Source organism: Ambystoma mexicanum, chromosome 1p (assembly GCF_040938575.1).
Source record: "Ambystoma mexicanum isolate Mex_15411 chromosome 1p, UKY_AmexF1_1, whole genome shotgun sequence".
Classification (NCBI taxonomy): domain Eukaryota; kingdom Metazoa; phylum Chordata; class Amphibia; order Caudata; family Ambystomatidae; genus Ambystoma; species Ambystoma mexicanum.
In genome coordinates this window covers 532,074,801-532,099,273 of record NC_090921.1, presented here as the reverse complement: position 1 = coordinate 532,099,273, position 24,473 = coordinate 532,074,801, and the positions used below count along the sequence as shown (strand labels likewise).

The 24,473-nt window shown below is 47.5% G+C and overlaps 1 protein-coding gene across 1 annotated transcript in view; it reads left to right on the top strand.

The window, feature by feature from the left end:
* Positions 1-23,350, top strand: part of GIPC3 (GIPC PDZ domain containing family member 3) — a 353,263-nt gene extending 329,913 nt beyond the window's left edge. The window contains exon 6 of the mRNA XM_069649438.1: positions 20,000-23,350. Within this exon, the coding sequence (XP_069505539.1) occupies positions 20,000-20,148 (149 nt within the window). The 3' untranslated portion in view covers positions 20,149-23,350. The remainder of the gene's footprint in view (positions 1-19,999) is intronic.
* The last annotated feature ends 1,123 nt before the right edge of the window (positions 23,351-24,473 follow it).

Here is a 24,473-nt window from a genome sequence, read left to right as displayed (position 1 = left end):
GGAATGCGGGCAATCACCCTGGAAAGCCTAAAAATGAATACATGCGCACATCGCTGGGGAAGCAAACGTGTTGGCTGAGGCAATCTCTCGCTTTCAGTGGGGAAAATTCAGGGAGCTGAGGCCGGATGCTGACAAGGAAAGAACGCCCACACCGCGGAAGGCAGGGGTCTCATTGGAGGCACTGGAAGGAAAAGCACGGTTGGCCACAAAGGTCGACTCAAAAGAAGTGGGAGAAGAACAGAGAACGGAACGGATCATTGAAAACTGACCAGGAACGCCCTAACGTACAAGACGGATGAGCAGTGCAAAAAGCCGGTAGAAGATGTGTTGGTGGAAACAGGTGTAAAAGAGGTGGAAAAAATTGCAATTGGAAAAAATATGTGAATTTCTCAAAGGGGCACTTGCCAAAGGAAAAGAGTAAAGTGGTTAAAGATGTGTTGGTGGAAACAGGTGTAAAAGAGGTGGAAAAAATTTCATTTGAAAAAGGTGTGAATTTCTCAAAGGGGCATTTACCAAAGGAAAAAAGAAAAAGCTGGCAAAAGATGGGTTGGTGGAAACAGGTGTAAAAGAGGTGGTAAAAATGTCAATTGAAGAAATGTGTGAATTTCTCAAAGGGGAATTTGCCAAAGGGCAAAAGAAAAACTGAGTGGTGGCGCACCTAGCGGCGGTGGCAGATACCACAAAAGTGTCGGGCATACGGAACCCAACCGACTGCGCTAGAATAAAATATGCTATGAGAGGATGGGCTAAATTAGAGGGGGAAAAAACAGGTAACAGAAGGCCGGTGAGCTTTGGGAAATTGATAATTCTGTTAAAAGATACATGTAGCAGCACGGCCGAAACCACGCGGTTCAGGGCAGCACTTTGCGCTGGCATATTACGGGGCTTGCAGGGTAGGGGAGACGGTGGCCAGTAATACGGTGACAAGAGACGGCCTGGCAAGGAGGGATGTTAGTATGGGAGACAAGGGGATGTCTATAATGCTAAAGAAAGCTAAAACAGACCAAACGGGGGAGAGCAATAGACCAAAATTGCATGAGAGAGAAGGACCACTGTCCCAGATGCATCACACAAGAATTCCTAGACCCCCGACCAGAGGTCGACGGGCAGCTATTAATACATTGGGGCGGCAGCGATTACATCCTGGTGAGGCCTCCTGGGGATGCACTGGGAGGACATTCACGACAGGCTGTCGGACCTGATAGGTTTCAGGGACCCCCGCCCCGAGTACCTAGTTATACATCTCGGAGGGAACGACCTGGTGAGCACAAATAGGGCTAAATTACAAAGGAACATTTGCGAGTCGCTGCATAGCATAGCCCGCAGCTGGTGGAAAACCGAGATTTTTATGTCAGAAATAATACCAAGAAGGGTCTGGTATGGGGCACAGAAGAGGCACACAATCGAAATAGCCAGAAATAAACTAAATACATCAGTAGAAAAGTACTGCAGGTGCACAGGGCTGCACTTCATAAAACATGGCTTACACCGGAGCAATCCGGACATGTTTCACCAGGATGGGGTACACCTATCAAGGAAAGGGATGGGGTTTTTTTCCGACAACTTTTTTAGGGCACTCCAAGAACAAGGTTGTAGGTAGGGTGCTTTTGGGGGGGACCTGAGCGGGCGTAAGGAACACCCGCTCAGGTGTGGCGGCATGTGCCCAGGAACGAAGGCCCAGGGATAACAAGGACTCAAGAGGAGCCTTGGGCAACTTCAGGACTGGACACAAGGTGCCCAAAAGCATATGGCAGTGTATTTATTTTGTTGTGTTGTATTTTCTGTAAGAAAATAAAATGCCACGGCCTACAACTTTTCCATACACATAAGTTGTCTGTGATTTATTACCTAGGTAGGGATCTGGTAAGAGAAGCGAAGTGAACCCACACTACTCAGCCTATTTTTTTTTTCAAACTGTGGATGCGCGCCCCCCTTGGGCATGAGGCTGCGGCCCACCAGAGGGGCGCCTAAACCCTCCCCTCCAGGACCATACACCAATGAGTCCTAGAGGGGAAGGCTTAATCGCACATTTTCGCGATTATACCCGACCGGAGTGAAGTGATGCAGTATCGATGGAAAGGCCCATCGATGCTGCATCACTTCTCTCCGGCCCGGGGGGGGCTAAGACCCGACTTGATTTTGCCGGGGGGGGCTCGGGCCCCGGAGCCCCCCCCTACTTGGCGCCCCTGCTTTCCACAGCAATGCGTGCATAGCACAGAGACTTCGGTCTTATGGATTCAGGAGAGATCGAGGGGATTCTCCTCGATCTCTCAGCCGCTTTCGGCACAGTAGAGCATAATATACTGATCCAGCGCCTAAAGTCTCAGATGTGTATTTCCGGATCAGCGCTGACTTGGCTGAAATCTTATTTAGCTGGCAGGAGTCAGAGGGTCCAACCTAGACATTTTACATCTACTGGGATGTCCCGGGAGGATAGCTCATGGCAACGTGCTTGCCTTGGAAACAAGACGACACGAAGCAACACAGGTTCGATCCCCGGGTCCGCGCTTGGAAACCTCTGGGTATGAAGCGTGTTATAAATACACAACTAAGCCATAGTCCTGTAACAGCGCCTCGATGCCCCCGCGCTGTGTGAGTGCTTTAAAAATGCAAATAAATAAAAGCAATAGGAACTGCCTGACCTGCGGAGTGCCACAGGGTTCAGCACTTTCACCCCTTCATTTGAATGTATACATATCTCCTTTAGCGCATATGATTGACGGTTGGGATTGACTGTCAGCTACATACTGATGATGCACAGTTTCCAGTGGACATAAATAACTAGATGGCGTTACAGAGATGGCTAAAGCTAACTTTCTATGGGCTCAATGGGGAAAAACAGAAATGTTGCTGGTGGAATCCCCTGCCATTCATCTGGCCTTCTTGTTTAGGTACGCCTCCTGTTCCAGTTGAGATAGTCAGAAACATGGGGCTGCTGATTGTGGATTCTGTACTGAAGAGCGGCCAATTTTTCTTAACGTATTTATTCTGTTCTCCTTTTGCTCTGCACTTTCCACTTCCCCCTTTGCACTTTTCCCCTCCCTCTTGCACTTGCACGTTCTCAGTGTCACTGTGCCTAGTAAGATCGTTCCCCTCCCATGCCTTGTCACGCACTGAAACACTTCTGTATGAGCGCCATAGAAATAAAATATCAATATCAATATCAATATCGCTTTCATCCGTATAACATAAACAGATGTGGTTATTTTTTAGATACAACCCAATGAAAGACTCTGGTTCAAGCAGTGGTCTTGTCCAGAATCCAGTATTGCACAACTATTTATTTATTTTATTTATTGCATTTGTAGGCAGCACCCAAACCCACAAGAATCACAGTGCTGATCTTGGAACAGTAGACACATACATTAATAGGTGCAGAAACAGTCAAATTAGGTATATCAGCAATCAGTGAATCAGCAGCAGCTAGTCATATTTATCAAAAAGTAGAGTCTTACGTTTTTTTCGAAAGATGAGGTAGGACGGTTCTTCTTGGATGTGGCAAGGGAGGACATTCCAGAGGATGGGGGCAGTGTCGGTGAAGCTAGAACCCCTGCTCTTTTCCTGGTGAATCTGGGTACAGCTGGGGCTCAGGTGGTGGATGATCATAGGCCTTGAGGCTGTGGTTTTTTAGAAATCTATTGGTGGAGGAAGGCTGGTGCAGTGTCATGAATGTATCTGTGTGTGATGGAGAGGATCTTGATCCCAATGCAGGCTTTGATTGGCAGCCAGTGGGCCTTTCTCCTAGAATAGGAGATGTGGTCTGAGCCTTTCAAGACCGAGACGGATCGGTGAATGAATTAGTTTAGTAAGATATTTTGATGAAGTGCCAGAGAGAATGGCATTACGATAATCCAGTTTGCTGCCGATAATGGCCCAGGCAAGGGTGAGAAAGTTGCTGATGGACAGAAATGTCTTGCTGAGCTTGATGAGCTTAGTGGTGGAAGTGGCTGAGGAGGCGAGGGCCTTTAAATGTTTGTGCATGGAGAAACCTGCATCTATATAGACACCTGCGGTTTCTACATGGCTTGAAACCAGAGTGGGGTTGCCATTAATGGAGGAAGAGGAATATGCTGGGACCAGATGTTTAAGGTAGTATGGAGAACCTACGATTAGGAGCTCAGTTTTGTCGTCGTTCAAGCACAGATGGTGATCAGCCATCCAAGCCTGAATGATGCTGTAGATGTGGTTGATGTGGTTTTCCATGAGTTTTAGCAGGAATTGGGTGTCGTCTGCAAAGTTAGTGGAAGCGATCCCAAGATGGTCGAGATTGTCAAACAGGGGTTTTGTGGACATATTGTACAGAGTGGGGGAGATGCATGATCCTTGAGGGGTGCTGTAGGGGATGGGCATGGGGTCGGCAGCATCTTAGCTGGCAAAAACCCTGGAGGTTTGCTTACTGAGAAAGGATTTGATCCAACTCGTTGCTTCTAAGCAAAAATTTCATTTAGAGCCGAGGTGTTAAAAGAGAATGTCCTGGTTGACTAAACCAAAAACGGCAGAGAGGTCAAGTAGTAGGATAATGGGGAGCTCTCCATCATCTCTGATGCTGTCAAGCTGGATCTTGAGGTCTAGGAGAGCAGCTTCTGTGCTGTGGCTGGGTCTGAAGCCTGATTGACAAGATCCCAGATGGTTGTGGTTTTCGAGGTAGGCTAGAAGTTGAATGTATGCAGTGCGGTCATGAATTGTGAGGAGGACGGGTACTGTGGTAATGGGATGATAGTTGGTGGGGAGGGTAGGGTCAACGGAGGATTTTTTAGTAGTGGTGTGACCCAGGCTTCCTTGATGTCTAGGGGGACGGAGCTCAAATCAAAGGAGGCATTTATGAATTTGTAAATGATGGGTGTCGGGCTCAGCACACATTTTATTTTTATATTTCTTTTTATTAATTATAAACAAGTCACAATAAACATTTCAAGCATCAGACATTAATCAGGGATGGTCACATTACAGGATACGGTGTGTTACGTTATTGAAGCGATAAGGAATGGTATGTGAGTGTCCCAAGGAGCAGGCCTGGAGGGGAAGGAAAGAGGGGGGGCTATGGTTGTGGCTTCACTCTACAGGTCTTCATGTTACCCCAAACATACATGCCCTCCGGTCTATGTGGTTATATGTTTTCGGTCCATGTCCCCCAGACTTTGAAGTGTTTCCCAGGACAGCCCCTGGCATTGTATATCCGCTTTTCCAGTGATGCGCATCGGTTCATCTCATTAACCCATCGGTTTAGGCACAGTCTGTGCGGGGATCCCCATGTGGAGGCAATGAGTCTTTTTCACAGTCTGAGTGCCCCCAAGAGAAAAGTTCTTTCACTTTTGGTATAATCCAGTTCCCCCTATCACCATCTTTGGGTCCTGCGGGGCAGGAGATCCCAGGACTTAGTTGATCTTGCGGATGTCTTGGCTCCAAAAGTCTTGAAGGACATTGTGGTCCCAGAACATATGGAAAAAAGTTCCCTCTGCCCTGCAGCATCGTAAGCAGTCACCACCCCCCCCCCCATTTTATCATGGAGGCCCTGGAGTAATAGGCCTAATGCAATATTTTGAACTGTATTAAGTGAAGTTTATAGTCTATGCCAATCTCCCGTGGAACATTAGCACCTCTACCCATTCCTCAGATTCTACCGTGCCTACCACCCTCTCCTATTTCTCCCGGAGACCAGAGAGCTCTTGGGCCCCAAAGGCGGTGATCACCTGGTAGAGTTTAGATGTGACCTTAGTCAGGATCCCATCTTGGAGCATGTTTGCTTCTAGGTGGGAGCACTTTGGGACATCTGTCAGAACTGGGAATTGGGCCCGGATAGCGTGTGTGAGTTGCATGTGTCTGTATCGCTCACCGGGGGTAGTGAAAACCTGTCTTCCATATCACTAAATGGTTCTATATGCCCATCTCTCACCACATCTCCCAGGGTCTGTATCCCCCATTCCTCCCACCTGATGAAATGTCCCATTTTGAGGATTTCAGGGATGCGTGCATTGATCCAGAGGGGTTGGTCCAGCGTGGGTCTTCCTCCACAGCAAATATGTTGTGTAACTTCTGCCCAGACCTTGCAAACCTGTCGTATCATCCCGGACAGGCCAGTCATATCCTCTTCTATGCCGTATAGCGCTCGGAGGAGTGTGCTCGCCCCCATACTGCTAATCTCTCCACCTATATGCGGAAGCCCAGGGTCCCCGTGGAGCCAATCATTCACTACTCCCTATTGTGCAGCCCTATAGTAAGCCCGGAGGCATGGTAAGCCTATTCCTCCTTCCCAGATGGAGCGCTGTAGGGTTCAGTACACATTTTGATGATGTGGGAGGGGCATATATCACCGCTGCAAATAGATGGTTTAAGATTTTGGATGATAGAAGGGTTGTCCAGAAGAGAGACGCGGCGGAAGTTGAAAGGGGGAGTAGTGAACGGAGGGGTGTTCTTTCGGGAAGGATGGGTGGGGTATTTTTGGCAGATAGCAGATTTTTCTTGAGGATAGTCTTGTTTCTCAGTAAGGTGGGTTTGTTTGTGAGTGTTGCTTGGACAGTAGTGCACCATGTTTTATGCTTAGGGAAACCCGTGATGGAGGGCGCTGGGGTTTCGAGATCTTCAAGGATTTTAAAGAGCTCCTTGGTATTGGAGCTGGCTTCTCTGATTCTGAAATTGTAGATGTCGGATTTGGTGGTTATGATTGCTGTTTTATAGGTTTTGGCTATGGATGGGTAGAAATCCTTATTTGCTGTGGAGGGGTTCGTCCTCCAGAGGTGTTCTTGAGCACGTTTCTGTTTGCGCAGGGCAATGAGATCATCGGAGAACCAGTTATGAGTGATAGGTTTTTTCTGGGTGGTGGTTTTAAGCAGAGCGTGCAGATCAAGTGTGTGTAGTAATAGGGTGTTGTAAGCAGCAAGTATGGTATCAGGGTTGTTGCTGGCGGGGAGTGTTTCAAGGTGGGAGGAGATGGTGAGTTTGAGAAAATCTAGCATGGGTTTGCGGGTATATCTTGAGGTGATAAGGGGTTGTGGGAAGTCTTTGCACGTGGTAGGGGTCTCAAATACAAGTTGGAAATGGAACAGAGAATGATCTGACCAAGGAACAGGGTCGATGGTCATAGTTGTGATGGGCAGGTTCAGGTGCGCAATACAATCAAGGGTCCGACCACCTTTCATGTGTGTAGGGGAGCTGGATGCTTGAGTGAAGCTCATATCTTGTAGTGTGGCGGAGAGAGAAGTGGCTTTAAGGTCTGTGGTGTAATTTAGTCGGAGGTTGAAGTCACCAAGAAGTAGGAGTTTAGTCTTGGGTTTGACAAGGGGGGCAATCAGTAGGGGAATGTCTGTGTCCAGTGAATTAGTATAGTTGGGCTGGCGATAGAGGAGGAGGATATTGATGGTGGTTTGGGGGCAGGGTTTCAATTTAGCAAGCAGTAGTTCGTAGCTTTGAGGGGCCAGTGATGGGGAGGATCTGATAGGGATGGATGATTTGTATATGATAGCAACTCCTCCAACTGGTTGGGCTTGTCTGTCAGATCTCAAGATGGAATATCCTGGATCGATAGCTAGAGAGAGCATTAGGCCGGCAGCGGCGTGCAGCCAGGTTTCATTGACGATGAGAATGTCAAGGTTTGTCTCCAGTAATAAGTTGTGAATGTCTTTAGCATGGGTGCAGAGGGAGCGTGTGTTTATGAGGGCACAAGAGAGGGTGAGGGGAGGTGGAGATGGGGTAGGAATAGGGTCAGCGGGTGAAGAATCCTGTAGGCTGGTGAGAGCCTGTGAGGAGGCGTGTTGACTACTGTGTGTCAGTGGTAAGCTGATGCGGGAGCCGAGGCGCAAGTTTCTTAATGAGCCGTCACAGGGTAGGCTAGTAGGAGTGTGTTAAGTCGTTTGAGTCTGGTTGGGCCTGTACATGGTATGGTGGTGGGTGGGGCATACTGGAAAGTTGCCATGTACTGTTACATAGTGGCAGTGTTGGAGTGAGTCTTGGATGACTGGTCATAGCAGGCACCACCCACAATGTGGGTCTTAGCTGATTGGCCACCTGGGGCATTTGTGTTAGTCTTAGAGGTCATGGATACCTGGCCTCTTGCGGCCTCATTCTGAAGAGAGAGGGGTTTGCTTCTTCGGAGGTTAGTGCTTGGTTAGGGGCAAGCAACAAGTAAAATTCATGGGAGAAGGGGTGGGAGGAAGGGAGTGGGCTTAGGTAGAGGAATGGTGGTGGAACAGGATGGTGGTAAGGGGGTTGCTGGTGGGAGGAGTGGGGTAGGAGGTGAGCATCATTGTAGGGACAGTGCTCTTGGGGCAGCAGGTGGACAGTAGCCTGGTATAGTGGCTTGAGGTAGGGCGCCGCCTCGAGCCTTCTGAAGTGTGGCATTGAGTGGTAACTATCTCAAATTGTGTGTGTGTGTGGAGTATTATGAGAATTAGGGGAGTGGGTGATTTTTAGGCCGGTGTAGAGGGAAAGATGTGAGGATGGATGCTGTGAGGGGTTATGGGTGTTGCCTTTGAGACAAGGGAGTGGGCCTAGCGATGTGTTGTCATCCTGGGCGTGTAGAGATGGGGTGGGGGCGCTCAAGTGGGCAGATGGGGAGGCAGCAAGACGTGGCAGTGGGGGGCTGGGGGTACTGAAGTGGGCAGATGTGGTGGCAACAGGACGTGGCAGTGGGAGGCTGGGGTGTTCAAGTGGGCAGATTGGGCGTCAGCAGGACATGGCAGTTGGGGACTGGGGGCACTCAAGATGGCAGATGGTGCGGCAGCAGGATATTGCAGTGGGGGTCTGGGGGTGCTCAGGTGGGCAGATCGAGCTGCAGTAGGACGTGGCAGTGGGGGACTGGGGTCACTCAAGTGGGCAGATGGGGAGGCAGCAGGACGTGACAGTGGGGGCTGGGGGCACTCAGGTGGGCAGATGGGGCGGCAACAGGACATGGCAGTGGGCGGCGCACAGAAACAGTGGGTGTATTTGCGAGTTGCAGAGTAGGTGAGGCAGAGAGAGACAGTACCTGGAATCACAGGCTTTCTAGGAGAGCCAGCAGCAGCATAGCGTTAATAAGCGAGTCACGGGAACCAGGGGGCTATCAGAGTGATAGGCAGCACTGCGTCGGTGTGGACAGGGGCAGACAGGGCTTGAAGGTCTTAGTGTGTGGCCTTTGTGTGGAGCCGGCTTCACCTGCTGGCTTGTAGTTGCCATATGGTCGGGAGCTGGCCAATCGGAACGCAGCATGGGAGGGTCATGCAACAGGCCTCCGGTGGATGGTGCAGCCCCCATCATGGTGGCGGCTGTGTTAGAGAGGGCCACTGGAGCTGGAAGGGGGTTGATTAGCCCAACTAGGCTGTCGTAGTCAAAGGCAGCATTTAAATCTGGCTGGGTTTTTGTCAATAAAAGATTTTTCAAAATTGCATTTTGTAGGCCAGAGGATACCTGTGTTGGAGCATCTGTTTCAGGCACACAGGTAGCAGGGGGGCACTGGAGAGCTGGAGCATATGTATCGGGTGTTGCAGAGTAATGCATTGCTAAGCTTCAGGCTGTTCAAAATCACGCAGTGCGAACAATCTATGGGCACATTATTGTTTTGGACAAAAATGTAGGTCCTCCTTCAAATCACTGATTTGGAAAATCATACAGGTGATGGCGCCAAAATACCTGTTCATATATGTAAAGCCTTATGCTCTTGCTCAAGTACTCAGATTGAGTGAGAAAGTCCTACTGCAGATGGATACATTTACCAATAAGCGCTTTGATATGATAGGTTATCTATAACGTGCTTAATACCCAGAAGTTTCTAAGCATGGACCCGGGAAACGAACCTGTGTTGCTCTTTGTTGTCTTGCTTTCAAGGCGAGCACAGTGCTGGTGAGCTATCCTCCCGAGACTATATGGAGATAAAATGACTGGCTCTTTAGGCAGTTGCCTTTGGAATGGTCTTCCAATCTCAATTTAAAACAGTTCTACTTTGCAAAGTTTTAAGGCAAGGCTAAAAAAAACATTTGTCATCCTCTTTTTCATTCTTGAAATATAATATAGATGGAAAACTGTTTGGGTCTTGAACTGTTTTTATGTGTTTTAATTCCTGTTTTAATTGTTATTTATGTGGCTGGATTTTGTATTTGAGCAGTGCCTTGAAACTGGTCTGTCCGGTAATTCGTTTGTGCTTAGTAAATATTTTTCTCCCCAAAAAATGTTCTACCTTATCTGGGCTCTGATGAAGCATAATCTTTGTTTAGATGATCATCCATCTTATCGTCAGTGTTTGACACATTGGAAGGGGGCGGCAGAGATAGTGACCTGGAATGTTCTGTCTCCTTCTGCTGTTCAAGTACTCTGTCTGTTGTTCACTGTTCTTGGTTAGCTACGATTTGAATACGCCCCTCTTCTGCCCCAGAGAGGCTGGGAGGAACTGAAAGTGCACCCTCCTCTGTCAGCCTCGGTGGATCTTCATTGTCATTGTGGGATTCCTGTGTATTTTTGTATACTGTGCATGTATCCCTGAGCGACTTGTGATGGGAGAGTGGAACCTAAGTTAGATGATTCCTTCAACTGACCATGTGCAATTCTGGCCTCCCCAGTGCACAAACCAAGTGCTGCTTCGGGAGTGAAGAAGGTCACAAGCAGGACATTTTCCCAGTCTCTCTTTCATTTTGGTGTGGACACAGTTTTCCAAATGTGCTCAACTGTGTGTCTTCCACCTCCCTGAATCTCTGCTGCACCCTCCCAAGTAAATCAGGAGAGTGTGACTCTTCCACAAGCACCCTTACGTGAGCAGGTGAGATACGTGCCATTGGGTGATGACACCTGGGAGGAGTCAGGTATCGCCATACCTGACTCCTCCCAGGTGTCATCACCCATTGGCATGTATCTCACCTGTTCGTGTAAGGAGACAAACACTGACTGGTGTGTTACCCACATTGGCAACTCCCTAATTCTCTGCTGCTCCCTCCATGGTAAATCAGGGGAACGTGACTCTCCCACAAGCTGCCCTCAGGGATACCCAGCTCCTCCTCCCACGTGGCATGTTTCTCTGTCCTCTTATCAAGGGAAGGATACTGCCTGGTGTGTCGCTCGCTTTCTGGAATCTCTGCTACTTTTTTACTGTTAAATCAAGCAAGCGTAGTTCACCCAGAATTTGCCCTCAGAAATGTCTGGCTCCACCTGATCCTCCTCCTAGGTGTCACCCAATTGATGGGTCTTCCCGATCCCATCAAAGGAAACAGATACTGACTGGTGTGCCGCCCACCTCCCTTCATCTCTGGAGATGGTACTTGTGTTGTTGACGCACTCCAATTCAGCAAAAGTGCCACAGAGTACTGCATTAGCAAAACCAACCCTAGGTCCTACTCTTTGACTGGGTCACATTCATTCACTACCTCTCCCTACCCCTCCTCCTACAACTATTCTAAATATCCCTGCACTTGCCTGACTAGTGTAAGCATGCCTCCAGCAATGACCTCCTGCCTCTCTGAAAGCTGCCTGAGAAGGAATGGGATCTCCAACCACGTGTCCCACTATAAACCTCATGGAAGAACTTCAAACTTCTGAAAACGTTTGTCCGAGGTTAGTCCTTGGCGTATCACCAACAACTCCTGTGATCTGGGTTTATTGCAGGAAACTTTGTCCAGGCCTAATGCTGATCAGTATGGGCTGTACGGCTGTGAGGCATGTCTTTGATTGGCTTTCAAGCCTGCTTGAAAGGGGGATGTTGTGAAGTATGGGTTGGATATGATGAGTAGTATGGGCTGCATGGGCTGTGAAGTCAGCATGGGATGGGCTATGATCTTAGAGCACGGAGGCTTGCCTGGATAGTGGCGTATCACAAAGCATTCATTCAACGTTCTATGATGCATGTGTTTGATGGTCTTGAAGCATGCATGGAGCATGGTGGATACAGTAGATGGGTCGCAAATCGTGGTTTGATGTGGTGGGAAACATGCATTAGATGCACTGCGAAATACAGTATGCGCTGGATGTGAGAGTGCTGGCTGAGAAGAAAAGCATACACTGAATGGCAGTGAAAGATGGATGGGAACACAGCACACGGTCATTGGGCAGCGAAGCGTGCATTAGTTCTCTGGGTGCAGCATTTACGGGATGGGCCGTGAAACGCGGGTCGCACGGATGGGAAGGCTTGGAATGGAGACAATGAAATCGCAGGGATCCACTTACTGTGAAATGGGTATTGAATGGGCTGCAGCCAGTCATTGAATGCTTAGTTGGGTGGAGAAGCATTGGGACACTATGAAGTACTAGTAGGGTCTTGGCCACCCTCATATAACTGTAATGGCTGAAATGCACACACGCATAATAGCACCTCCAATTCTCCGTCCCTCCGAGGGCGTTCAACCGAACAGCGTTTTGGGACCATAATTATGGTGAAAGGCACTATAAAAATGACAACAACTAATGAATTAATATAATGAATGGGCAGGGAAGGATGTGCTGGATATGATAGGCCCCATGCATTAGAAGGTCATGGACTATGCATTAGAAGTTCCGAGAGAGTTTGGCGCTGTGTTAGTCAAGATTTAAAATCACACAAAATGCAGGATTTGATACCTTGTGTTGGAGTAACTGGAGGGTTGTGAAACCCTTTTCATGGACTGACAGGTGTGCTTGCAGTGCTATGAATCGCGATCGGAAGGTTTTTCAATCTTGGTGGATGGGCCATGAAACACGCTGGATGGGCTGGGAAACACCTGATGGATGGGCTCTGGTGGAAATGTTCGTCCAACACTTATTGGGTGGCCGGCAAAACATACAATGAGTGGCCTTCACCGCATGTTCTGGGGCTCTGAAGCGAATCTTCGATGGACTAAGAAGTATGCATTGGGTGAACTGCAGAGCTTGTGTTGGGTGGGGTGTGAATCGGGCATTGGATGCTGTGTAGTGGCCACGATAGGATCCAGCACCCCTTAATCTCCATGGAAACAGGAATGGGGATCTGGAGCACTGGAGGCATTGTACTTGGGTCCCTTCTTTTCTTATTCTCTGAGAACCTGCAATGAAATAATGGAGGGCCAATGAATTCCTGTTACTTGATAGTGCTTTTGACAATTCACACAAGTGCTTTTGCAGTTAACTAACTTTGTAAAACTTTTAAAAAATGTAACCATAAAGTTAATACAAAATAAAAATAAAAAGATAAACCTCTTCTGCAGACTCTCTGTCCCAGAGGAGCATTACCCGCTTTTTCGCTTTGGAAATCGGAGGGGACCTCTTCTTCCGTTAGCAGAATCCTCACTTCAACAAGTCAACAAAGGGTTTGCATCAATGTAATGGACACCCTAAAAAGTAACATCTTTAACAGTTACAAAAAGGTCTTAAAGAAAAAACTCCCACGGACAAGTTGATCTTACACGTTTTTTACTGTGCGATTTCTTTGAAGCACTCATCATCCTCTGTTGCTGTACTTAACACCAATGAATACAAAGAAATATATAAGAAAGTAAATTAATAGTCTGCGATCACCCTTCCCCAACTCTTCTCCTTCATCAGGTACCTTCAAGGTGTAACCACAGCACCGTGAATTGCAGGACAGTCTACAAGTGTGGCCCGAAGCTACGCCTCTGCATCCAGCGCTTCCTTCGTGCTGAAGCAGCCTCAATCTGGCAGCTTCCAGTGCGCGCGCGCGCGCGCCTCTCTCTCTCTCTCTCTCTCTCTCTCTCTCTCTCTCTCTCTCTCTCTCTCTCTCTCTCTCTCTCTCTTCTCTCTCTCTCTCTCTCTCTCTCTCTCTCTCTCTCTCTCTCTCTCTCTCTCTCTCTCTCTCTCTCTCTCTCTCTCTCTCTCTCTCTTCTCTCTCTCTCTCTCTCTCTCTCTCTCTCTCTCTCTCTCTCTCTCTCTCTCTCTCTCTCTCTCTCTCTCTCTCTCTCTCTCTCTCTCTCCTCTCTCTCTCTCTCCTCCCCCCCCCCACACAGGTAATTGGCAGCCCTGAGGCGTCAGACCCTTCCAGTCATTAGCTCATACACTCCTATGCATCCCAACCGCTCTTGGGTGCCGTCCCCTGACCCCTTATTGCAGATAACACAGCTAGAGAACCCCTCAGCCTCACCACTTAGTGCTGCTTGAATCTCTTGAGGTCTAGCGATGTCCTCATTATCATAGAATTACATTGAACCCCCTTTAATTTGCATCTATTTCTCCACTCACAGGCCACAGACTAAAAGCACAGGCCCAGAGAGATCCAAAGAGGCACTAAGTGCTTCCTACTCGAGGCGCTGCGTGCCCTGCCTCTTGACGCACTCCTAACGGAGCACTCATGTGAAGAAATGCAGCTTATACACTCAGGGGGCCATCAGATAGTTATTAACACCACGTGGAGAGATGGAAAAGAAATGGCCGCATGTTGACATCGAGTACCCCCAACTAAAGTGCTCCATTTTCTCGCCTGATCTTTCCCTCTCTCTCAACCACAAAACAGACCCCGGCACCCAATGCTGTTCTCGTTCCATCTGCTAGTTCTCTCCCTCTCCTTCTAACATCAAGAGTGTCGGGGTCATGACCTCCACCCTCCCGAACACTATATTTGGACGGTAGTGATGTACAAAGGTATTTTGAGGGTAACCCTCAGTGTGAGGCCGAGTCGATGCAAGCTAACACCACTGCAGGAAGTTTCATGCAAGTGGCACAGATGCGTCGAGAAACCTCAGAGTGTTTTGGACGTGCTGGGGTTCATTGTATTCCAATTCATATTTAGTTATTTAATTCGGGTAAGGACGAGCATCTGTGAAAAAATAAAACAAAACAAAATAAAAACGCCATGCGCGTTACTTCAGATGACTCGATGGGGCAATATCAGAATTAGGGCCTTCAAGGTAGTCAGTTGTAATTGGAGACAGGATGCCGACACAGGTGCGAGCAGCACAGCCATGATTTACTGCGTCGGAAACTAAAAGTCCAGTGCCTCTGCTGTTTGGTTCCTTGTATCCCATTTTTCGCAAAAAATTGGGAATCTCAAAGAGGAATTTGCAAAGTGGCAAAAACAGAGCATTGGGGTTTTGCGATTTGGAGCGCAAAATTGTGTAATTACCGTTGGCAATTTGCAGTTAATCCCAAATAGCAAACCAGCCGTCACTTTAATCTGATACCTCCATACCGTCCATGGCAGTCACAAACAGAACAGTGAGAACTGGCTCATGGCTGGACTCGCAAATGCCACGCAGCCTCTCCTTCTGGAGCGGCTGTCATGGGCGAAACGGGTGAATAGTATGTTTTTCTTGAAAAGCATGATAAATCAGGCAGCGGCAGGGTCTCCACAGCACACGACAAAAGGAAATAACTCGTTTAACATGTATTGTCAGCGCCGACAGTTTTGACAATTATGTTTCCCCATTTTCCCCATCCGTATAATTTGAACACAAAACCTTTCACATATTACAATTTCCGGCACATCATTCCACTACAATGTACAACATGTTACTAGGAGTCTTGACCTTTTATATACAAGACATTAGGAAGGTTCAAATGGCTCCAGTGGTGGAGCAGACACTGGCTTGGGAGGGCGTATGCTACATTGAGGAGGTTGCAGGCACAAGGCAGCCCTCTGCCATGGTGCTTATACTGGGTGCCACAGCAAGAGCCAGTGCCAGCTCCAGGTCTCCAGGCGCACAGTGTAAGATGTTTGGGTGTGCCACCACACACCATCACCGTTCTGGCCCGTGTGCGCATAGTAGATCCAGAATAAAATGCCATGCCACAATAACAAAATCTGGACTGGCTGAATTAAAATGCCAGTCTAGCCAAGTAATAACAATACCATGCTTGATTTATAATACACAGAAAAAAAGTCATACCACAATAGAAAAGGACTAAAGTGGCTGCATTAAAATGCCAGTCTAGCCAAGTAATACCACACAACAGGCTCGATTTATCATAGATGCCCAGAAAACAAGTCATGCTACAGTAAGAAAGGGCTAGACTGGCTACCCCAAAATGCCAATCTAGCCAAGTAATAACACATAACATGCTTGCTTTATATTTTCATGGATTCCCATTAAAAATGGCATTGCCATTATGGCACCCTGCCCCTCACCCTCGCCCTCCAAAATCAGCTCCTCTGTGGCCTGCTCAGCACATTCACACGTGCACCCCCATTCACACAGCATTGACTTGCTCATTTACTCAAACCATTCACTCATACACATATGCACCCAGCAACGTGTACATCATATACTCACTCATACACACACACACATACACATTACACACTCTTGCATACACACAGCACAAATGCAAGTACACAAAAACTCTTTTATTTTCTTACCTGCTCCCGAACCGAATCCATCTTCACAGATATGTTATGTTAAATTCATTTGTTGCGCGCACATACACCAATAGGCATCTTGGCGCGAGGATAGCGCACACAGATAACAAAAATAACAGAGTTTTAAGGTGAGCTTAAAATAACAGAGTTTTAAGGTGGCGACAAAACGGCAGATGATATTTGGGATGTCTCAAGCTAGCCGGGAGCCCATTGCATAGCTTACTAGCAGTCACAGAGAAAGCCTACCCTCCAACCCTACAAAGACGAAATTTGTGAACCACAGCCAGACAGTCAATGCAGGAACAGAGAGCCCTGCCTGGGATGTAGGGTAGAAACCTTTCCTGAAGAAAATCAGCACCTCCTGACAGTAGGCTCGGTGAACCAGGCACACAGATGTAAACGCTATCCTTTTTTCCATTTGAAGCCCATGAGATTTCAGAACCGGGCTAGTGTGGGATCGGAAAGGGGTGACAGTAGCCACCCGAGCCGAAAGATTCTGCAACAGCTGCAGTCTGTGAATCCGGCCGATGGACTGGGCCAGATACAGAGCACTGCAGTAGTCTAAGCGAATGGTGACAAGCGAGGCAACTACTGCCGGATGAAGATGAGCGGGCAAAAGAGGCAAAACCCTGCGAATCACCTTCAGCAGTAAGTAGCCTGTTTCACACATTATGCTCACCTGAGAAGCCATAGAAAGAGAGGAGGGGAGATAGACACCAAGATGTTTCACTACTGTCACTAGAATGGGAAAATCACCAAGTGCAGCCGGCCAGAAAGAATAAGACCAAGAACCTGAATTAGTAGAATCACCCACCACCAGGACCTTAGTCTTATCCCCATTAAGGTTGAGCCAGTTGTTACTCATCCAGCCCTTCATGGCCCACAGGCACTCACGCAAACGGAACAACACCTCTACCTAGTCACAATCTGAATGGACCAGTATCTGAGGGTCGTCCGTGTAAGAGTTACACCTGAAGCTGTGGGAGCGAATTAGACCAACCAGAGGCTGAGCATAGATGTTAAATTACATCAGGGACAAGGCGAAGCCGTGAGGAACACCACAGGACAGCATATAAGAAGAGGAAAGAAAAGGAGGTAAAGATAGTGATGGGCCCCTACCATTCAAAAAAGAGGTAAACTAGGCCAGGACAGGACCCAAGAGGCCATCTGAGGCCAGGCAGGACAGTAGTATGGAGTGGTCGACAGTGTCGAAGGCTGCCGACAGATCAAGCAATATTAGGGCCCTCACTCCCCCACTGTCGACCGGCCTGGCCAAGTCAGCAACAACAGATACAAAGACATCTCGGTGCCTCTCCCGGGATGGAACCCTGACTGAAAGGAGTCAAGCAAAGAAGAAGATTCTAGAAAAGAAGAAAGAAGTGGGGATACCAAAGCCCCTAAAAGTTTCATAGTGAAAGTAAGCAAAGAAATAGGACAAAAATTCACCAGAACAGATACATCCAGTGATGGCTTCTTTAGGAGAGGAATCACAATAGCTTCCTTAAGCTCTCCCGGGATATTTCTCGATTGACAGGATAGATTGACAGCTTTCGTGACCCAAGAAATCATGCCAGGCAAGATATCCTTCAGGACACTAAGCGGAACAGGGTCAGAAGGAGGGCAGATTTTAGCTGACATATGGCCGTCGACACGGTCTCATCGGAAAACACAGGAATGGTTGACCAACTGGAAGCTGCCTGCTGACCGAGATTGCCCGAGGTCAGAGTGGTGGTAGTCTGACTCAATTGGATATGATGACGTACATCCTCCATTTAGGTATGAAAGAAGTCTGTCAGATGATCGCAGAGTGACTGAGAGGGGGCTGCTACCGGCATAAACCGTGCAGTGGATGAGAAAGATTTGACTATCGCAAATAACTGCCTAGAGTGGTTGAGAGCAGTTTCAACCTATAGCGTGAAAAAACTCTGCTGGGCCAACTGGATAGCCCTGTGGTAATTCCTAGAGAGTATACTAAAGGATGCCTTTTCAGCAAGGCTACAAGATGAACGCCACTTACATTTAGCTTGCCTTAGCTCCAATCGAACCCCCATGAGTTCCTTAGAGAACCATGGCTGGGAGGGACTTTAACGCACCTGGGTATGTTTAAGTGGTGCCAACCGATTGGCAGCATCAAGAAGTGCCTGGGATAGGATGGTAAAATCCACAGGTAACCCTGTGTAGCACTTGGCCTTAACCAGTGTCACCATATGTGTAGCGTACACCCACGCCAGTTTCTCCTCAGTACAGCTGCTTGACATGGCGCATGCACCAGACACCAAAAAAGGAGCTAATTAATGGTCAGACTAGAGGACCTGCCTCACTGGTAGAACCGAAAGGCTAGGATCAGCAGAGAAGATCAAGTCCAAAATGCCCCCTTGCTGATGAGTTGGCTCAAGGACACATTGGGACTGCCTAAATGAAGAAGCACTTCAAAAAAGGGATGTAACACTGGGGCGTGAGGAGAGTTGTACCTAATGTTAAAATCACCTAGTAGTACTAGGTTACAATATTTAACCTGAAGAGAAGCAGCCAGTTCCAAAAAAGGGTCCAGGAAACAGTAAGGCCTCCACTCCAACCGACTTCCACGCTCCATGCTCCAGGCTACACTACGCAGACAGGAAACCAGGAAGCTGGTTTCCTGTAATACACAGTGTGGCCAAACAGAAAGTAACGCTCTGTTGCAGCGAGGCACTCCGGAGCGCCGCGCTGGAACTAGAACGTTACTTTTTGAAGTTGTAGCACATACATACACTGTGACTTCAGAAAGAAGTGAAATCATTTCTGACTTCTTTCTGAAGTCACAGTGCATGCGCTCCAACTTCAGAAAGCATAGGGCTGGCTTGAGGGGCGATGCGGTGCGCCCTTTATGTTTTGCATTAATGTACAGCTGCATCGCTCGATCACCCCTTATGCCGGCCCTGGCAAAAGCCTGGCAAACCTCACACCTGTGGGAGCAAAATGTTTAAGTTTAAGAAATAATTAACAGGTAGCAGCAACAAACATACAGCAGCAGTACACAGAAGCCTGCCTTGCCCATATCAATATACCCCACATGTCGAAGCCAAGGCTTAAATGCTCTGTTCAGCTTTTAGATGTTTCACTCCCTCTGGTGAAAACCATCTCTTTGTGCATCAAACTATCCTTTAATATGGAGTGAAAGATGGATCTAATGGGCCAAAGGAAGGATTGCTAGATATTCACCCTCCTGGTTTCAGAGTAAGAGAGGGTGGAGGGATTTGACAGCGCAATGGGTTAATGCACCTACTGCAAATATTTATGTTTCAAGTTCCTGATGATATACTGATACAGGTTTGCTTGCTGTGCTGGGACCTCTAGTCACCCCATAACACCTTGAGAAGGTCTCCTTTTTCATTCCCAGCACAATTAACTTATCACCAGTGACTCACTTTTTATTGGACAGTTGAGAGCGGAGAGACAGCTTACTTATGCACTAGGGTTACCGAGGGAAGTGTGCATTGGATGATTACTCATGGTGCTTCTTGAGACCCACTTTTTAAATCTGTTCGCCAGGCCCCCCAAACATTTGAGGCTGCTTCAACCCCTGTTCACCACATTTAAGATTTCTGGCTGTTACAGAAGGGCTTCACCCTGTATTGCAGAAAAAATGTTTGGTGGTCGGAATGCAAATAATTCAGAATGCTTGAAGAGGAGCTAATATGTATGAGAGAACAAAAGGAATTTGTATCTAACATAGAAATGTGCTCGTATGCAAAATAAGAAACCTGACATCCCATCTGCGAAGGGTTGACTTTCTTCTTCCACTTTCAGCCTCAACCATGGTGGAGACGTCTAAGAACAAGCAGAGTCCAGATGAGTTTTCCCGCGGCTTGGACTCCGTCTTCGGGGAGTTTGCTTTTCCGGAGGAGTTTGTGGTCGAGGTCTGGAGGGCGATTCACGAGGCAAAGAGTGGCCGATGAGATTCAGGAGGAGTGGGGATCTCCAGTCTGCTGCTTCTTCTGGTGTACACTGCTCAGATTTCCATCCTCTTTCCCAACCTAACCCACCTGCCCCATAAACCCATAAATCCTTTCTCTAATATTATTGAATCTCAGTATCTTGACACTATGTCCTCCCGTATTTAAGTGCCAGCTGTCCACCTTTCAGCTGCTCCCTCATCTGTTTAAAGTCTGACGTTTGTTCTCCTATCATACTGACCATAAACCTCTCCCAAATAACCAGCCTTTCTCTGACACCCATCCCTGTATCCTTTTGCTTGCCATAATCTAGATCCCTAAAAGGAGGCCCACTCCCCCTGCTCTATGGGAGGCCAACTCACCTCTTTGCTTTCTGAATGGAAGGTTCTCTTAGGTAATTTCTAAGAGCCGTGTATCGCCTTCGATAGAAGCCCATTCTGTCCCTTTGCTTTAAAGGTCAGCCATCTTCTGCCATTGCACACGCTCAACCGGCCATTTCTTATTCCACTGAGTTTCAATTCTCATCTCCGTTTTGCGAATGCCCATAATATCCTTCACCCAAAAACCATGGTCTCCAGTGATAACACTTTTCTAAGCACATCTTTGAAGATGAGACCAACCAAACGTTAACCTCGAGCCCCACTAGTCTCTCCCACTACCCCCTTGAGCCGTTTCCCATGGTGGATCCCATCAGCACTGTGCGGACTAGCCTGAAATCAGCAGTCACTAAAGATGCTGTGAGAAGAAAGAGTTCTCTAGAGCCCCACTAAGTGGTACAACGTCCTTTCATCGCGGGACGTTTTTTCGCGGGGTATATTACTGCAAATTTTTTATCGAAAGAAACCATCACATTTTGGGGGGGGGTTAAAAAAATATATATATATGGGATGTGGGTTTTTGGTAATAGATAAAAACTGAAAGTGAATGTGGGGTTGAGGGGGGGTGGACCGCCCCAAAACACAATAAAAAAAAAATGTGATGGCTTTTTTCGATAAAAAACTTGCAGTAAAAACCCAGCGGAAAAACATCACGCGATGAAATGATATGTAACCCACTAAGCGTAATACCTCTGCTACCCTTGGCGTGTCGAGTCACCCCCACACCTACTGTACACATACTGTGTGTATGTTTACATTTTAAGTGTAACGCTCTGTTACTGCTGGGAACCTCTGGAGATGTTCAAAGGGCCACTGCCTTACTTTCGACACACATACTTTTGAACGGCACAGTAACACCCCTTACTACAACTCTCATCATTAAAGGCACAGCACCCTGTTTCAGGAAGGCAGGCCCTCTAAAGGAAAAGGGTGGCACTCCACGAGGGCGCAGCCTTCCCGAAGATGTAGACACATCCCAGGGCTCTTGTGAGCAGGTCTTGGAAAGTAGATCAGAACCCCAAACAACACTGAAGGGTCATTTCCAAAAGAGCATATTTGCTTTTCTTTGTTGAGGATTTCTTTGTCATTTAATATTACCATGAATGCATTTAAAAATTCAACCCCATGATAAAGATGTTTTTTTCAAATATAAAGTAGAATGGAAAATGGCCATTGGTGCTACTGAATTGCCAGTGTAGCGTGATAAGTAATGTGGGTGGAGCTGGCAAATTTGGTAAAGACTAGAGCGGCCGGAAGCAGTGGGGAAGGAGCCATGTTGGTGGGAGCCCTAGGAATTGACACGTGCAATGCATAGGCAGGGGATCTCTCCGCATCTGCCACTGTGTTGGTAAAACCTCATTTCATGAGCAAGGTCTATGCACACGCTTTAAATTGCACCTAATGCAAAAACAACCCAATGTTTGGGTGTTTGCTTGTATATGCTCCCGCGCCCCCCGCCGCTGCACTTCATTGTTCAGAGCATGGCATGGGCCAACATGATTTCTTCACACAGGCACATTGTGACCTGACCTTAAGATGATGTGGGTCATTACGACCCAGGCGGTAAGTGCACCAACTTTACCACCATGGTGTAAACTGTGTTTACACCATGGTGGATGGCGGATTTACCGCCCCATTCCAAGGTGAGTGGGGCGGTATATCCCCATTTCCCATTTACCCTTCCCCATTCCCATTTTTGCCCCATAGGGCATAATGGGAGTGGGGAAGGCACTAATTACGGCACCGTAAATTACGGTGCCGTAATTAGCACCAAGGCGGTTTAGCGCCATGGATTTTAACGGCTGCTAAAAGCAGCCGTTAAAATTGGAATCAGGCGTTAAGGGTTAACGACGGTGTTAACCCTTAACGCCTGAGTTGTAATGAGGCCCAATGTTTTGCTTTGCAAAAAGAATATTCGGAAAAGTACCCCGAGATTATGGTAAACTAACTCTTCACATATGCAAGTGACAGACTTTCAGGATCTGTGTCTCAAGGGATAACCCTGCATTTTGCTCATTTTCTCCTCTTAAGGATTGTCACTGTCCTCTATTTTTCTCGTACCCAATGTTCATATTTCTTATCAGGCTATTACGAAGGAAAATTGAAAGGCTTTAGTGTAACAATCTTGTAACAATACAAGTATTCAGACTATCACGTAGCAATATCAGAAGTATTGATACGCCATAGTATAGCACAGCAAATCGACCAATCAGCTTGAATCACAACTTGTCCGCAAAGAGAAGACTCCAAACAATCCTTCTCTTGTCATGCATCCCCCTTCTGGAACTCGATCCCGGTGTCGGCTCGGAATCCCCCCACAAATCTCCAATTTCGCAAATCTCTCAAAATATGGCTCTTACAACAGCACTTGATCAAGTACTAATTCCAATCAACGCACATACCGATGCACAGGCTTCACAAGTGCTGTGCTACTGTTGAGAGATGCCTGCCCAAGTGTTGGCTACCCACACTCTGTACAGCACTCTGCTGCTCTCGAGCTACGTCAGCGCGTTAAACAATAAAAAATAAATGGCATCTGTCCAGATAATGAGACGGTGAATAGATTACAGTCATGATATGATAAATGTATACCTATGACAAATATGACACCAAAGCAGCCCTACTGCTATGACGTCACAATTCCCCTCTCACAATACCCATATGCCCAGATCTTCTCACTCCAGTCAGTGTAACAGAATTTATTATTGAAATGTTTTACGTTTTGTTAAGAATAAATAAGGAGAGAATGAATGAATATATATATATCTTTATGTACTATTTTAAAAAATGCCAGAGAAAATAAAATAAAGTAAGTTTTTAAAATTGCAGTCTACGGCCATGAGTGTCAATGACTGGTTTAAATTATTGGCATGTTTTCATTGTTATTTGTTGCTGTATTTAAAAGTAAAAAGAGAGTGGGAACTTCAATAAAGTTTTTTTTAACAGAAAAAAGAAAATAATCCAGGCACGAGGGCACCGGGATTGTGGTCAGAGCTGTAGTGCAGGGCATTGAAGATGACAATGGGTGACACTGCAGAAGCTGGCATCATCTATGGCGGCTTGGGCATGGCCTCTGAATTTACAGTTGGTTTGGTAATGAATCCCACATGTCTGGCCTCGTTTACAGTGTTGCCTTTAAAGCAGGTGGATGGCTGCTAGTCTCCTGAACCATCAAGGTGAACGTGGGCAACCTGCCTACCGGGCGACGGTGGGGCAGGGAGCGCATACAGAGCTGTGTGCTGTTTGCCATCAAGGTTGCCATTGTGCTGGTGCTCACCTGGCATCACAGCATTTTGAGATTAGAGGCTGAGTCAGCAGAACAGCCCGATGTGAATAAACACCAATTTGGCAAAGTGCAACTCGTAAAGAGTACATTAGAGACAGAGCATACCTAATGAGAAACATATTAAAGGGCCACAGTACTTGTCATCAGCATTGTAATATCTGGCACTCAATGCTCTTTTTCCCTGATGTGAAAGCCTTTGGGCCTCATTACACGGTAGGCGGTGAGCCATGGCGCCATTAGCGCCATGGCTCATTTTGGTAAAATACCGGCACCGCCTTGGCGGAAAGGGGATTTACCGCCCCATTCCAAGGTTGGAGGGGCGGTAAATCCCCTTTCCGCCATTGCCCTTCCCCATTCCCATTTTTGCCCCATAGGGCATAATGGGGATGGGGAAGGCGCTAATTACGGCACCGTAAATTACGGTTGCCGTAATTAGCTCCGAGGTCCCTTAGCGGGTTGGATTTTAACGCCTGCAAGAAGCAGGCGTTAAATCCTCCAACCCGCAAAGGGACCTCGTAGTACGGCGGTAAGGGTTAACGGTCACCGTTGCCATTAACGGTGACCGTTAACCCTTACCGCCGTCCGTGTAATGAGGCCCTTTGTCTTGGTGAGTGACCGATAGTACATTGATTTTGTCACCATCTCCTGTAGGCCAAGAGAAAAAC